The 15,439-nt window shown below is 41.7% G+C and overlaps 1 protein-coding gene across 3 annotated transcripts in view; it reads right to left on the bottom strand.

The window, feature by feature from the left end:
• The window catches only part of kdm6a (lysine (K)-specific demethylase 6A), a 43,068-nt gene that overhangs the window by 12,952 nt on the left and 14,677 nt on the right, over positions 1 to 15,439 (bottom strand). The window contains exons 6-13 of one of the 3 annotated variants that reach the window (XM_008437319.2): positions 14,448 to 14,568; positions 8,599 to 8,653; positions 8,224 to 8,258; positions 6,575 to 6,668; positions 4,428 to 4,554; positions 3,594 to 3,692; positions 2,655 to 2,874; positions 2,118 to 2,258 (exon numbers count right to left, since the gene is read on the bottom strand). In XM_008437319.2, the coding sequence (XP_008435541.1) occupies positions 2,118 to 2,258; positions 2,655 to 2,874; positions 3,594 to 3,692; positions 4,428 to 4,554; positions 6,575 to 6,668; positions 8,224 to 8,258; positions 8,599 to 8,653; positions 14,448 to 14,568 (892 nt within the window). Of the gene's footprint in view, positions 1 to 2,117; positions 2,259 to 2,654; positions 2,875 to 3,593; positions 3,693 to 4,427; positions 4,555 to 6,574; positions 6,669 to 8,223; positions 8,259 to 8,598; positions 8,654 to 11,835; positions 11,986 to 14,447; positions 14,569 to 15,439 lie in introns of those variants that run through there. The other 2 variants (XM_008437336.2, XM_008437326.2) reach the window with 2 other exon arrangements.

Consider the following 15,439-nt stretch of genomic DNA (forward strand, 5'->3'; position numbering starts at 1 on the left):
TCTGCCATTAAGACGTAATGTGGCTTTAATATTAATCACTTTTAATAACATTGGCTAAAAATTGCCAAAGAGCTAACTCAGGTTGTCTCCAGGTTTCAGCAAGTCAAATTTAAGACTTTCGAGTCCTTTTTAAATGCCACCTTGGATGAAATTTCAGACAGAAACTCTAAATATAAGGGTGTTTGGGGAAACTCGCTGCATTATAACCAAGCAAAAACAGAACCTGGCTATGCGCGCCCATGAAACTAGCAAGTTAGCTAGGTTAGCAGCTACTTACCGGTAGCTTCAACTGCCTTGAGTTACAGAATGCAGTAGCCATGTGCTAGCGCAACTCCAACTTTTGACTGATAGAAAAGTCTCACAAGAATTTTATTTATTCATTTATTTGATTTTTTACAAAATTTAAGATCTGTGACTATCGTATTCAAGGGTGAATGAATTTAAGATATTTTAAGGCCTTAGTTTTAGTCGCACAAATTTAAGACTTTTAAGGACTTAAGGATGTGTGAACGCCCTGTTGAATTTCGACATAAAATGTCGAGAATAATACCAGTAATGGTTTTAAATTAATTTTTCTTGCATAATTTTCTATTCTATAGTAGAAAAAAATCTCTTTGCTGAATTTTAATTCATCAAAATGTAAATAAAATGGTAGCTCTTGAAAAATACGTTTCTGAGAGTAGATATTTATATATCATAAGGGGTAGTGTATATTGATCAACATGAGTGCATTAAAATTATGGACGTATACCAGCTTCGGCCACTAGGGCTAATTTTCATCTGTAGCCCCCTGGCAGGTTGATGGTAAAAATAGTAAACAATTGGCATAAAATTTACAATAAAGTTGTACGTTACATCTAAAGTTGTAAATTGTCTTTTTTCCTAAGCATCTTGTGACATTTGCGGCTGGAAACAAGTTTCATTTTGCTGGCCTGAGAGAAGAAATACCTCTTTCGGTTGTAGAGGAACAGAATTACAGAACCATTTACATCTGTCACAAAAACAGACAAGCTGGGATGAATGATTGTCACTTTGCTGAAATAAATTCATGCATCCAAACCTTTACATGCAATGTCTTGCAAAAATAGTTTTATTACTCACATTTTGTCGCAGAACATTAAAACTTTGATTTGGATTTTATGAGATAGACCAACACAAAGTAGCATAAATCTGAAATGGAAGGAGAATAATTATGGAAGAAGATGATTTGGTCAGACAGACACCGCACCTTCGGACCCACATGAAAAAAATGATAAAAACAGAGCAGGCATCACCCTGAACATGCCGTCTCAATGTAGGTTTTCCAGTTTTTAAGGTTTATTTCTGCAATAGTTGCATTGAATTTCCTCAAAGAATGAAATGAAAACCAGTAAAACAGTTTAAATTTATTTATTTTTTATTAGGTTGAAACATACGTGTATGTCTTTTTGCTCTGTGTGGGGTCCCAGACGGATCACACTAACTCTGCGTGTGCTTTTACGAGCTTTTTTTTGCGTTGTTTCAGGAACTGACGGTCTGGCAGAACAACCCCATTACTTCCCTGTTGTCTGACCATGACAACGGTCCCACAGTCTTAAGAATCACCTTAAGACTGGGTTGCAATGCCTGCAGACCTCTGGTTTAGATTAAGTAGATGTGACAGCATGGCCTAGTTAAAGTACAGATAACTAGGAATGCTTGAGGACTGATGGTTTAAATTAGAGTGGGTTAATATGTTAGAATGGCCTAATTAAAGAACAGATCTACTCCCCCATATTGAGATCCTTTCCAATCAACCTGACACAGTTTGAGATATTTTCCCAAGAACAATGATTGGCGATCTGAGCTTCTGTAAATCATGGAGTCAGTGGGTCAATCCCATAAAATCCCAATAAAACAAATTGACATTTTAATGAGACAAAATGTTTTTTGCAAGGCACACATGTCCAAGCGTCTGAGTTTGTTGCAATGAGTGGACAAAAATTACAAGAAACGTGGGACAGGAATTTCTCTGCATGGAGAGTTAGCGACAATTCTAACAATCTGAGAGGAGGAACGATGAAGGACAATCTGGCGTCTACTGCCAAGAAAAAAAAACAAAAAAACGGGACCTCGCTCCGTCTCTTTCTGATTCTCACCTGCTGCGCCTGTGCTGTGTTCAAGGCCCCCTGCCTGGACGTGAGCTCGGCAGGAATGGGAAGGCTCCACGCCTCCTCAATACAAGGAAGCATTTTACTCTTATTCTGCAGACTACTTGGGTGAAGGTTACACAACTGAGCCTGGGAGGAGAAATTGTGTGAAAACAACAAACTTTAGAGCCTGAATTGGAAGTCGAAATACTCCAAAAAGGAGAGAGAAAAAAAAAAGTCTTGCTCGCTAATATAGCGTCTCTACCTGGACATAAAAATAAGAGAAATGATTAATGTCGTGAATGTATGCTTTAATACAAAGCATACATTCACATTAATATGAATTATTATTCATATCTATGTGTTCAAAGGCAAAAAAAAAAAAAAAAAAAGAAGCACAATATGCATTTTAAAAGCTGATTGCTTTGACAATGCTGGGCAGTTATCACAGCACCTGAATGCACAGACACCATAAAGTACTGTACGACATTAAACACAGCAGGCTGGAGGGGCGGGGCGTGGGGGAAATGAGGGCGGGGCTTCCACCTGCAGCAGTTTGATGCGTTGCGCGAGGGCGGCGGTGTTGAGGCACGCTTTGCTGCGCGTGGCGTTGATGTAGCACTTCATGGCGTCTTGCAGCTGGCCGCAGGACTCGTACAGCGTGCCCAGGTCCATCCAGGCGGCGGCGTGGCTGTGGTCCAGCTGGACGGCGCAGATGTAGGCCTGCAGGGCGTCCATGGGCTGGTTCTGCTGCTGGTACAGCACACTGCAAGCAGAGAGGGCGGGGGGAAGACACGGTCCAGAACTTACTTTTACTAACTATATCTCTTAATCGTCACATGCTGTTGCACTGTGTACTGGAGTTTGACTAGGCCGTTCAGGGTTCTGACCAGACCACCTGCATTCACATGCTTGCTGTGTTTCCTGTACGTCTTGTGGCAAGCTGGAGTTTGCTTATGGAGCTGAACACAAAGACAAGTTTGGTCCTCCTCATCTTCACTTCTCCACTGCTTTCCATACATTCCGGTTCAAATTTAAAGGGTCTAATATTGTCACACTAAAGTTACTTTTCTGACTGGACGGAGCTAGCACTGTTGGACCTAGAGTACGTCATGCATTGCAGGGTAAACAACATGGCGATGTCTGTGTGACAATATTTTACTTGCATTTATAAAAATTAAACACCTTGCAGTATTTTTACTGTGTAGTTCCAACATCTGAAACATCTCAAGCATATAATATTATTAGAACTAATCATGGATCCCTTTAAAACATTTAATATCGTCCTTCCTCTTCATAATTCTGTGTATAAAACACAAAAGCTTTTCCAGGGGATTTTGTTTTCCACACAGCCAACTATAAAACGTTTATTATTCTTTCCGCTCTTTGTGGTTCCTGCTGCACCTGACTCCTCTCTCTAATGCGAGTCTACATTAAGAAGCATCTTGTTCTTCTGCCACACTTGCTGATATGCTCTGCTCTTACCCTATGGAGCACCAGGTGTCAGCGCTGGCCTCAGACTTATCAATGGACTGGCGGTAGGAGATGAAGGCATCCTGGACCTTCCCGATACTGGAGTAGCACCTGCCCGACAGAAAGCAAAGCCAACTCTAAATCATTGCATTTTAGGAAAACAACACATTTCATGACTCATGTCAGTCGGACAGAGATTGCCACAGCAAAAGACCAACAATCAATACCAGAGTAGTAAAGTGTTGTAATCTCCGAGGTTTAACGTTGAGCTGCATCTTAAGAACAGATTTGTTCTAAGACACAGGAATGACTGATGTTTCTGAGACACAATGTGTCCTGCCACCCAGGGACAAAAAGCTACTCGGCGACAATGACCTTCACTGGTTTCATCTGTCAAGTTGTCAAAGTAGCAATCACAAAATAAACATCAAGCCTGAAAACATAAAACTGTAACAGACTGGATGTTCTGTTCGTCGTGTTGGAAATCCATGAATATTTTTTGGTCTTATATCCTGATACACCCATGGAAGCTGTTGTCAGTTGGTTGCTATGGTAATGGAGCTGTGCGTAGAAGAATATGAATAGTTTAGATTTGTTCTTCAATGGTTTTTCTGCATCGTTTTCCCTTTGCTGTGGCGCACTGCACAACATCAATAACACTCCATCTCCAGGTTTCATTTGTGAACTGTTCTACCGCGGCAGCGCGGCTTTGGATGGCATGTAAAAGAATTGTGTTTATGCCCTCCGACATTGTCCGTATGTGTGACATTTTCCGGATGTAAACAACCCGACTGTAGTGTGTATTCCCAAAAGAAGCAGCTAACGTCAAAAAGCTTTAAGGCGTACCTGCCGAGAAGGTACCAGGACTGGCCGGAGTTGGGGTCTGCTTCTAAAGATTTCTGCAGACACTGGATAGCGTAGCAGCCCTTGGAGTCCTTCTCCCTCAGCTGCTCCACGGTGTGATGCATCCAGCCTAACGAGCCAGCAGAGCAGATCAGCTGTTAGTCTTCAACAGCTCCTCTGAGCTGCAGTGGAACCTGGTGCGGGCCAAAACGATGAGCCTCTGTCCAGACAAAACGTGCGCCGCTGTGGAGACGGCCGACTCCGCCCGGGCCCCCGTCCCCTTATGGAGTTTTAACCAAACAGTGGAGAAGGACGGACAAAGCGACGCAGGTGGCATTCTTCAAAAGGCTTCATTTGCGCGCGCGCGCACACACACACACACACACAGTCGTACGCTACTATCCAACAGGGGACATTCCATTGACTTCCATTCATTTCTACAGCCTAACCCTAACCCTTTTCCTAACCCTAACCATCACATACCTAACCCTTTTCCTAACCCTAACCATCACATACCTAACCCTTTTCCTAACCCTAACCAAAAGTCAATTCACACCTTAGTCCTAACTGCAACCCCTGACCCTAAAACAGGGTCATTTCCAAGAGGGGACCTACAAAATGTCCCCTCTTCAACGGTGAGTCCCCTGTTGGTCAGTGTAAAATGACACGCATGTCCCCTGTTGGANACACACACACACACACACACACACACACACACACACACACACACACACACACACACACACACACACACACACACACCAAGCTGCAACAAGCCATTTCCAACAAACAAGGTCGCTCTGGGAGACAGACCAAAGCAATCACAGCCCACCCCTTCTCCCCTCCACATCCTCTTATACACCTGAAGCATGCTCCAATCGTCACCATGGAAACCCCCAGCAGGCAATGATTAGCAGTACTTAGTGAGTGTGGCTGTTGAAGCCTTGTTTTGATACAGTAGCAGAGCAGGAGAAGCAGATTGGTTTGATTTGATGTGGTTTTGTTGAGGAGCAGGACGATTTACTGAGGTAGCTGCAGATTTCAGCAAGTCACATTTAAGACCTTTTTAATGCCACCTTTAGTAATATTTAAGATTGAAAAAACAACTATAAATATAAGGGATGTTTGAGGGATCCTGCTGTATTACAATAAAGCATAACATAAATTGTGATATTTCTGGGGTCTATTTGTGACTCTTGGCAGCAGCTATGTGCTCTCTACAGCCTCAACTCCCACAATGCCTAGCTTTTCTTTTCTTGGCAACAGAAGTGAGCCAGTGGCAAAAACAAACCTTATCTAGCCAACTGATGCTAAATTTGCTCTTAAATGTGGCAGTATTATGTATTTTCCAGCCACATGGTCCCATTTTATTGCACAATCAAGTAGCTATGCTGCCTTTAGTTGTCATAAAAATGCTGGCTACATCAAACATGAGAAAGTCACCACCTCATCAGTCCTCTATTATGTCTTTAACAATGTTTTTACAAACATTTCATTGAGAAGTAGCTCACAAAAATGATGGCGCTAGAGCAGTAGAGCCTAGCATACGTCATCTACCCAGAATGCATTGCAGTGTAAAACAATATGGCGACAACGCTGCAGTATGTAACCGCAAAAACGTTTACTTGTTAAAACTGTTACAATGTCATGACAGTATGAGACAGATGAACCATTCATCTCCTTCACTTCCTCCCTGAGCCAAGAGGAAATGCCACAACCAATCAGAGCCAAGGGGAGGGTCTTGGTGAACTCAATCACTCTGGTGTACTAATGGCAGTTACAACTTTCTGTTTATCCTTTACACTATTCATCAACAGTTATCGGTGGCCATGCTAACTAGCCTAGCACTGACAACAGGATACGTTGTGGGGATCCAGCTGCAGCGTAGCATAGAGCAGGGAGATTTATAAAACTATTTAAAAAAATACATATTTGTTACAATACACAAAAATACAGTCTCAGTAACTTCTGTCCTCAAACACAACTGGACCAGTTTTACTAATAAATTTGTCCTCTAAAAACACCATCTTCTCAAAGACCAAAACTTTATGCCTGAAGCAAGCAAGCAAGCACGCACGCAGTAAGTTGCAGCCCTTTTGCTACAACTTTGACCCATAGGGGAAAATAACAGATCAGGAGGAGCCACTTACCCAGCTGCTGCAGTGTGGTGGCCTTCACCTGAGCAGGAAGGTTTTCCATCTGCAGCAGACTCTCATACGCGTCTTTCGCCGCTCTGTGTTTCTTCTGTGGGACAGACAGATTGAGACACAGAGGCAGTTAGAGGCAGACAGGAGACACGGCGTTTTATGGCCCTATCTGGACACAAAGACCGCAGTCGTCCTCACACTGCTAATGATCAGGCAGAACCACTAATTTAGAGGAAGGGGATGAATAGTACAGGCCAGACGCCACACGTCTGCCAGAGACAGACAGGACAAAAAAAATAGCATAAAAAATGGTAAGGACTAATATGTCGATTTTTTTTTTCTAAAAAGAATAATTTAGAGATGATGGAAAATATTTTTCAAACGGTGCGTTTTATTTCAGTCATCCTTCTGTGAGATGGATTTGGATTTTTAGGATCAGGCTACCAAATTTTTTAAATTGTTTAATTTCAAGAATATAGTATGGTGGCGTATTGGAGTTATTGAAAACGGGGGGAGAAGCGGCTCATTTCTGCCAAATATAAGTCAAATGTTGATATTTATCTAAAATATTCTAGAAAATGTTCTAGTCTTAAAAGTAAAAAGTTTTCAACTTTTTAAATTCATGAAAATTATTGAAATTTTGAAGAAGAAAAACAGACTCTTGAAAATTTCAAGAATTGAAAGTGCCTGCAAATCCCTGCAAATTTACAAAACTGCCATCTGTCAGAGTGCAGATGAACCGATCTGAACCAACTCCCACCAGCCTGATGAACACCAGCCTGTCTTTAATTCAAGTAAAGGTTTGAATTTACTGGACGAATATCTACAATACAGCAAAAGGAAAGGAAGCAGAATATACATGCAAACAGTGAAGCCTGGAAAACAACTGATTATTAATAAGACCTTCAGAAATGTGCAGGTCAATTTGTAAGAGGGAGATATGATGGCTTATTAGGGCCACTGTAGGTAGAAAATAGAGTCCAAGAAACTCAAATTTTAAGGTTAAATTCAGACATTTTTCATAAGAAACAAGTAAATTCTCTAAGCTCAAAAAAGTTTGATTTGCAAGGGGAGAAAAATGAAAATTGTGAGGTTAATCCTGGACTTTTTCTTGAAACAGATATGGGAGTCTTCTGGGATTGAAAAGTCAAAAATGTACGACTTTACAAGCTCAGAAAACTTGCATGTTTTCTCTAGAAAATATGTGAAACTAATTTAAAAGTTTTGGAGTATTTTTCTCACAAGTATTCAATCAGCGACAAACAATTTCAGCATTTTTTAGTAGAAAATATGTGAAACTAATTTAGAAATTTCTTAGTTTTTTTCTCGGGGATATTTGACTATCAGTAAGTACTCAGGAAATAGACATTTTTTTTCTAAAAAATTTCTGAGCTGAACCTCAAAATTTTAGTTTTTTCTCACTAATTTACAACTTGACCTCAGACAGTTTCCTTATTTTCTCTAGAAAATATTTGAAATTCATCTTAAAATTTCTCATTTTTAATCTCACAAATTTGTGACTTTTGGAGCTCAGAAAAAGGAACAAAGAAATTTTGAGGTAAATCTCATGAGTCAGAAATTTTATATCTACAGTGGCTCTAATATGCCGTCGCCAACACAGCAGGGAATCATTTCAAATGTGATCTGCTTACCTGGATTTCATACAAATGGGCGATGTGGAACTGAACTGGAACAGAGAAAAAGAAGAAGAAGAAATTAACCATGACGACAATCTGGGAGATTTCCCATCCACCCTGAGGACCTCCATTAAAACAGACTGCCAGCAGTATGGAGCGCAGATGGGCGGGGGGAGTTTAACACTCTCCAGTGTAATCATGTAATCTGAAATCACAGTGTGCATGTGTGATGCGTCAGGAAGTCTTTTCAGCTCCTTCCTCGTGCCGTCTCCTAGGCAACCTGCATCTTAGTGCTAGTGGGGTCGGCAGGGAAACGGCGAGGTTGGAGTATAACTAGTTAAAGCTCCATCCTGCAGAGCCGCACTGCTTCGGCTTCTAGGCACGACTTACTTTCAGCTTTGGACAAAGTGCAGAGATTAGAGTCGATCAATGCCAGCTGGAAATGCTGCAGAGACAAAAGAAGAAAAAGGTTTTTAGTGTTTTTTTATGGAAACAGGATCTCATGTCTGTGTGATTTGTCACAAAAAAATGTTTTTTTTAAAAAGTGCGTGGGCCAAAATCTGATGGAAATATGAGCGCTGCTCCAGTCTGATCCCCAACAAACCGTGAACAAACCCGGGTGACTGGAACATGAGAGGACGGCGGACGCTGCAGGGCTGAACCAGACAGGTTTTATCTGATGGAGCCAGAACTCTGAACCCCGCCCCCAYAGGAAATACAGAGATCGTTTCCTACACCGCCTTTGAATGCATCACCAGAACTGCCATTTCTGCAGGAAAACACCACCCTAAATTTGACTTTATTTGAGCTTTATGATGTTATTCCCTCAACAAAAACGTACCTGGAGGGTTGATTCCTCAGACTTTCATGCATGTCTGAGAAATCCTTGAATTGCCTGCGTCAGTCATTCAGGGCTGCCTAAACGCTTGCTCTCACAACGCTCCGCCTTGGAGCTGAAGTCTCCTCACAAAGCCCTCCCCCTCCATTCAGCTCCTTCAAACTTGTCAACAACAATTAGCAATCACCTGGTGAAACTGAGCATCAGCTAAGTTCTTCATCATCTGAAATACTTCTTAGTGCAACACTCCTATGAATGTTGTTGTGATGACTTCCTGAAGGCGTAGTGTCAGAAAAGTGTTAAACTGCAAAGTCAACAGTTTGTTTTTAGTCATGTTTGACATACAGCACGTTTTTCTAACAGTTCAAGGTAACGGACTGTTTCGTAAACTGAGCGCTGCTGTGTGACCTCAACATTCTTCTGTACATGCGGGTCGGTTTGGGGTCAGAAATCATTCACACAGAAGTTTCTGCAGTCGGGTTTAATTTGTAGCATGAAGGGCCACGGAAACAAAATTGAATTTTATCAACAAAAAAAAATCAAAATTTGGCATCAAGACCTGCTGAGTGAACATAGCTATTGCTACCTGATGGTGCCATAAAATGGCACTATGTGCCTGGAAAATACCCCTTCAATGTGCCCTCCACGTATGAGGCAGTAAGCTTCACTATCCTGGCTGCCACATCACAGAAAGACACATACTGGTTGTCATCCATTTAATCTCCAGTGGCAACACTCAACAGCATGACCTTGAACAGGCAACATGAAAAGACCTTCAAGTCATCCAAACATTGATGTGCAGCTGCACTAACAGAGGGCCAGTTCCATCATCAGACTAAGAACAGATGTTTCTACGTTATTTTAGGAGTGAAAGAAGCAAACCTCAAGAAGATGTTTAGACCTGACCAAATCCAGCAGGCTGAACTGTCTCATTCTTAAACAACAGATTATGACTGGTACCAGATCGGGTCAGCAACTACTCCAGTGTGGAAATTGTAGGACTAAAAATGAAGAAAAGGTAGCCATCGTTATCATCTACCAGAGAGGAGGACATGCAGTCAGAGGGACCACAAGACCTTCTGCAGACACCAGCGAGGAAGAGCCAAGTCCAGGAAAAGCCACACATCCATCCATACTTTAGGATGTTTGACCCGAAAAGAGTCCAGCAGATAACAGGAAGGCTAAAGGTCATCTAGCAGAGTTGATCTGATTGAATCCTTTCAGTTTTCAACCCGTCTATCCTGGAAGATTTAGGGTTCATTCACACCAGATCTGTCTAGTCCGTTTTCATCAAACTCTGGTTTGTTTGGCTAGAAAGTCTAGTTTGTTTTGGGAGATGTGAATGTGCAAACAAACTGATGCAGAACAAAAAAACCAACTCTGGTCTGCCTTAAAACCTAGGTTTGGTTGAAGTGAACTCTAGCAGCATATGTCAATGCCAACACCGGAAGCAATAAGCAGACTATAGCGCAGGGTGTTCTGGGTAAGTACAACCAAAACAAACAAGAAACTTGTGCTAGTGGGGGAAAAAACAACAAAAGAAATCCTGCATCCACTAAAATCTGACACTACTCCATTTTTGTTTACATCTTGTGATGCGTGTCCTTTGGTTATCGTGTCATTTCCTTCAATGGTTTAGTTTGTTTTCCGCAGTGCAGTGTACCCCTTTACTTAAATCATCGAAGACGGCTCTCATATAGCTCCACTCCGTTAATTCGCGGATGTATGCGACAAAGAAACACGTCGAGGAGGCGCTACTAGACACGACCTGGCAAAACAAGCCAGTGGTGAGATAACTTTGTAAGCAATGTAGTCGATGAGGGAAAACTTTCGTTTGTCCAAGCCTAGCACCAACTAGTGGCATGGCAGGGGCATTGCACCTTTTCGATTTATGCCATTTCTGTGTAAACAAAGATTGTAATTAGAGCGTCTTCATGTAAACGTATTAATAGAAACGAAACAAAAATTAAATTTTCGTTGGATCATTGTCGTGTAAACGGGGCCTAAACTGATGGAAGTTGATGTACACCGTCTTTTCCTCTTGTCACTCACAATTTAAACAATCTCCAGACTGAAAGGGAAATTTGGTTTCTGAATCGAAAACCATTTGAATCGAATTGCTAGACTGAAAGACTTGTGTCTACTGCATATAAGGCGCATATAACAGTTTAAAATGGCCACTCCATGTTAATTTAGTCCATCTTCAATACATTGCTAAAAGCCTGTATTACATCAACTGCTCTCTCACACAGTGTGACATCGCCTCTGTTGCTAAGGGCAGGTTACCTAGAAATAAAAAAAATCCTTTTAAAAGCTGGTCTTATGTCGTCTTGTGTGAGTGAGACATTAGACTGGGTTCAAATCAACCAAAAATTGGAATCCCGTCTCTACATTTGTAGGTGGCTTCAAGGTGACAGGCAGCAGCGTGACCCTGTGCGGGTTCACGCATTCGGAAAGGAGCCGACAGTATCTGGGTCACGTTCTGAGGACTAGAACCCGCCAAAACCACAAACAGCCAGTAGGTACTCCTCTGGCAAATCCATGGAGATTTCTGACGAGGCGCGCGCCGTTATCCGTCATCCAGGCCGAGGCTAAACATAGCTCCTACCCCGGGCTGTGCTACACTCACAGTCAACGTCAGGCAGATAAAACCTATCCAAATTACTGCATGAACAAATGAAGGGAACCAGCTCACAACGAAGTGGCGTTTTAAAAGTCAAGCATTAGCAGTCAAAAAAAAACATCACCAAATCCCACATGCCTTGATTTCAGAGACTAAAAGGCGTTACCTAGACGGCGGGTCTCCCTCAGACTTCTCTATCCTTCACACTCGCTCTACAGCCGGCCAGATAATGCCGCAGGATTGTCAGCTTGGCATTCCACCTCCCTCCTCACATCTTGCTTTCCTCATTCTCTCCCCCTTCTCTCTGCTGTCTTTCTTTTTATCTGTCTCCCATCCCTCCCTCCCTCCTTCCTTCCCTCCTCCTCCTCCTCTCTCCTGGTGTCACTGATTACCATTCAGCAGACGGCTGCAGAGGAGAGAGCACAGAGATGACACACAATACCTCAAAGCAGGAACCGGCACACACACACACATGCACACACAGACACACCAGCTTCCCCTCCTTCCTCAGATCTGTTCTCTGCAGCTGCGGGAGGCAACAGCACACAAACCGATTGACGTAACGAGCGCAGGTGGGATTGACGAGGACAGGTGCGACGTATGTAACGTTTGGTTCCTAATGGGAATGCAACAGGTTCCGTATCTGATCAGGATCGTTCACGTTTTCCCTTCTTTCTCTACCTTTATTGTGTCCCCGTTCCTCTGAAGAGGCGCCTACTCCTTCCTGTAGGTAACTGGGGCAGGCATGTGTGAGATTCTGTTGGTGGGAGTGTGTGGCTGTGATAGTGTGTGAGCGGCTGGCAGTGACTCAGGACTGAGAGGGAGGGCAGCATCCAAAATTAAGGACAAACAGCATGAGCAGCCTGCTCAATGCAACACTGTAGCTGCAGCCAGAGAGGGCTTGATCTGGTCTGAATGTCGCTCACAGGGATTTCTCATCAGAGTAGGCAGAAATCACGAGAGGTACCCCAAGGTTCAATCCTCGGACTTCTCTTATTTAATGACTACATGCTGCCACTAAGATGAGTTACTAGAGATGAACCGATCCGATATCAACATTTGTATTGGTGCGTGCAGATAATAAGCCCGAGCTGTAAGGGCAGATCTATTCTGTCTAATTCTATGTCTTTTACTCTGAGCGACGTAATGCATTTTTTATTTTACATTTTATTTAGAATTCCTAATTACACTTTGAGTCATTTGTAAGAAGGTTTGTTACAGTTTAGGTTTTACATGTTTGACCAAGGTAGTCAAACTACTGGTTTTGTCAGTTTCACTTTCTTCATTATTTATTTTAAATCGGCCGTTATACTCCTATTTGCAAAGACTAAACAAACTGACATTGTGTTGTTTTTACAACACAACGCGTTGTTGTAAAAACAACTTCACAGCATTTCAGTGTGCTGTACTGGTGCAGAGTTATCAAAAATATTCGCAATTCAGTACATTTATGTCTGTGTTTGAGTCAATTCTGCACTTTTTCTGTATCGGATCGGTATTAACCGATACTAGACCTCAGATATCGGTATGTGTATCATTAGTGAAAAAGCGTACTGCTGCGTCCCCATTAGTAAATCAAGCAGATGATACACAGCTCTACATTACAAGTGACTCCAAACACATTAATGGGTAATTGTGTTCACTGGCTGCTTATCAAGAAGGCACATTTTTGGGGTAACGTACCTCTAGTCCGGTCTTGTGGGAACAATTTATTCGTTAGGGAACACAATTGCTTGCTAATAGCTAAAATCTTAGATCAAAGTATACCATAACATGTATTGATACGCATTAACAGCTCTACTGCAGAAACTAATATCTACAGTCTTCCTTATTTCTTCTCCTGTGGCTACAACCAATCAGTGCCAAGGAAAATCAACAGCCCTATGGTATTGGCTGCTTTGTAAACTCCCGTCAGTAGCGTGTCTAGTTTTGCACTGAAGTATTGCCGTTTCCCAATCTTTAGAATATTTTAGATATGGTCTAAGAAATAATTTGCATGCAGCAAATCTTTCCGTGAATAATGCGAGTTGCGTCCCACAGAAGAATCAGAGAATAGAGAATAAATCTGTCAATACTGAAGTGGGAATAGATGAGGGTCAACTGTGTAAGAAATTAAAAGCTACTCTGGTCATTCTCTTAAAAAATATATAAAAATAAACTGCTTTGGACACACCAAGCAATGAAGAGTTTCAGGGGTTCTCCAACAGTTAAATCTGAGAACAGACAAGATTATCAGTCATTCTTCCATGTGGAAGACAAGTCTTAAGGGTTTCTGTTACCTTGTTGATGTAAAAGGTCAGATTATATTCAGGAATATTGTTTTTGCACAATCTTGTGTGATTTGGAGTTTGATGTCCAGGAACAAACAATCAATCTATGACAGAACGTCTGGACCATAACAAGGCCAGGGATCAGATCACAATCTGAAAGTTTCAGGCTACAGCAGAGCCAAAACTGTCTGGACAGATTTGGTTCACAGGTGTAAATTTTACTCTTCCTAATAACAGCTTTTGTCAGAAGAACTGGAGACATGGAGTCTATTTCAGGATTCCAGCACAGACCAATGAAAACTGACTCAATACCAACTGTACCGGCCTTTCATATCCACCACAGACGTCTTGTTGATGTAATCCATCAGCAGTCAGCCATACTGGACTAGATTTAAGAGATGGCTTGAATTAAATAGTAAAAGACAAAACATTTTAACCAGTTAATGTTTTTCCTGTATATCACCTGAACAGCCCAGAACTCATCACTCAGCCCGCCATTCTGATTTACCTTTAAACTGGACTCGTAGTCTGTGTTGACTTTGAACATGAGCCCCAGTCTCAGATGAATTTCTTTCGCTCGGGAAAACGTTGGGTCGATGTAAAGCACCTCTTGGAACGCCTTAATTGCCCTGGAGAGAAAAAATTAATTAAAAAAATCACAAGCTGAAAACGAACTCAAGTCTGACTCGGATAACTGTCCTGCCAGAGTATTTAATAGGGGCGTATAACTAAGGAATCCATTTAATATCATCTCTCGTTTAGTGATTTCAAATAACCAAAAGGCTCCTGGATGTGAATGAAAGCTGAGAAACTCAAAACTAGAAGCTTAGGATGCATTTCAATAATTGGAGCCAAATGGGTTCTAAATCAAATCTTTAGGAATAGTTTGTCTTTACTATCGGATTTCATTTTTAAACAAAACCTCTGCTCAAACAAGCTGCTTCAGGTAAATATGTTAATTCACAGCACGGAGAAGTGTCTACATGGGGATTATGGCAACAGTTCCCCCTACATCAGTCCAGCTGTCATGACTCCTTCTCCCTCAAAATAAGAGTTTCATACGTCCAAACAACAGTGGTTTTCAAAGTAAAAAACACTCTCCTTCCTATCCATGTCTAAGTATATTTACTTGTCTTTATTTTGTTTTTGTAGTGCTTTTAGTATTATTTTTTAATTATGTAAAAACTTTGAACTGCCTTGACCTGTGATTAACATTTAATGCCAACATATTGTTTCTCAATGAATTTAAGAATTTATGGCTTCAATTTTATAACGGTTGAATCTAAGATTTTATAAGGATACACAGACACCATGTATAGACAACCATCAATCTTGTCGTCCAACATACAGTTAGGAAATGTTTATTTAGGAGTCAATGAGCTTAGTGTTTTATACACAAGGTCAGTGGCGCAACTACACATTATTCAGGTGGATGCGAAAACATAGATCGGCGCCCCCCCTCCCCCCGACCGAGGGAAGGAAGTCAGGGTGAAGGAGCGA

Source organism: Poecilia reticulata, linkage group LG2, assembly GCF_000633615.1.
Source record: "Poecilia reticulata strain Guanapo linkage group LG2, Guppy_female_1.0+MT, whole genome shotgun sequence".
Taxonomy (NCBI): Eukaryota; Metazoa; Chordata; class Actinopteri; order Cyprinodontiformes; family Poeciliidae; genus Poecilia; species Poecilia reticulata.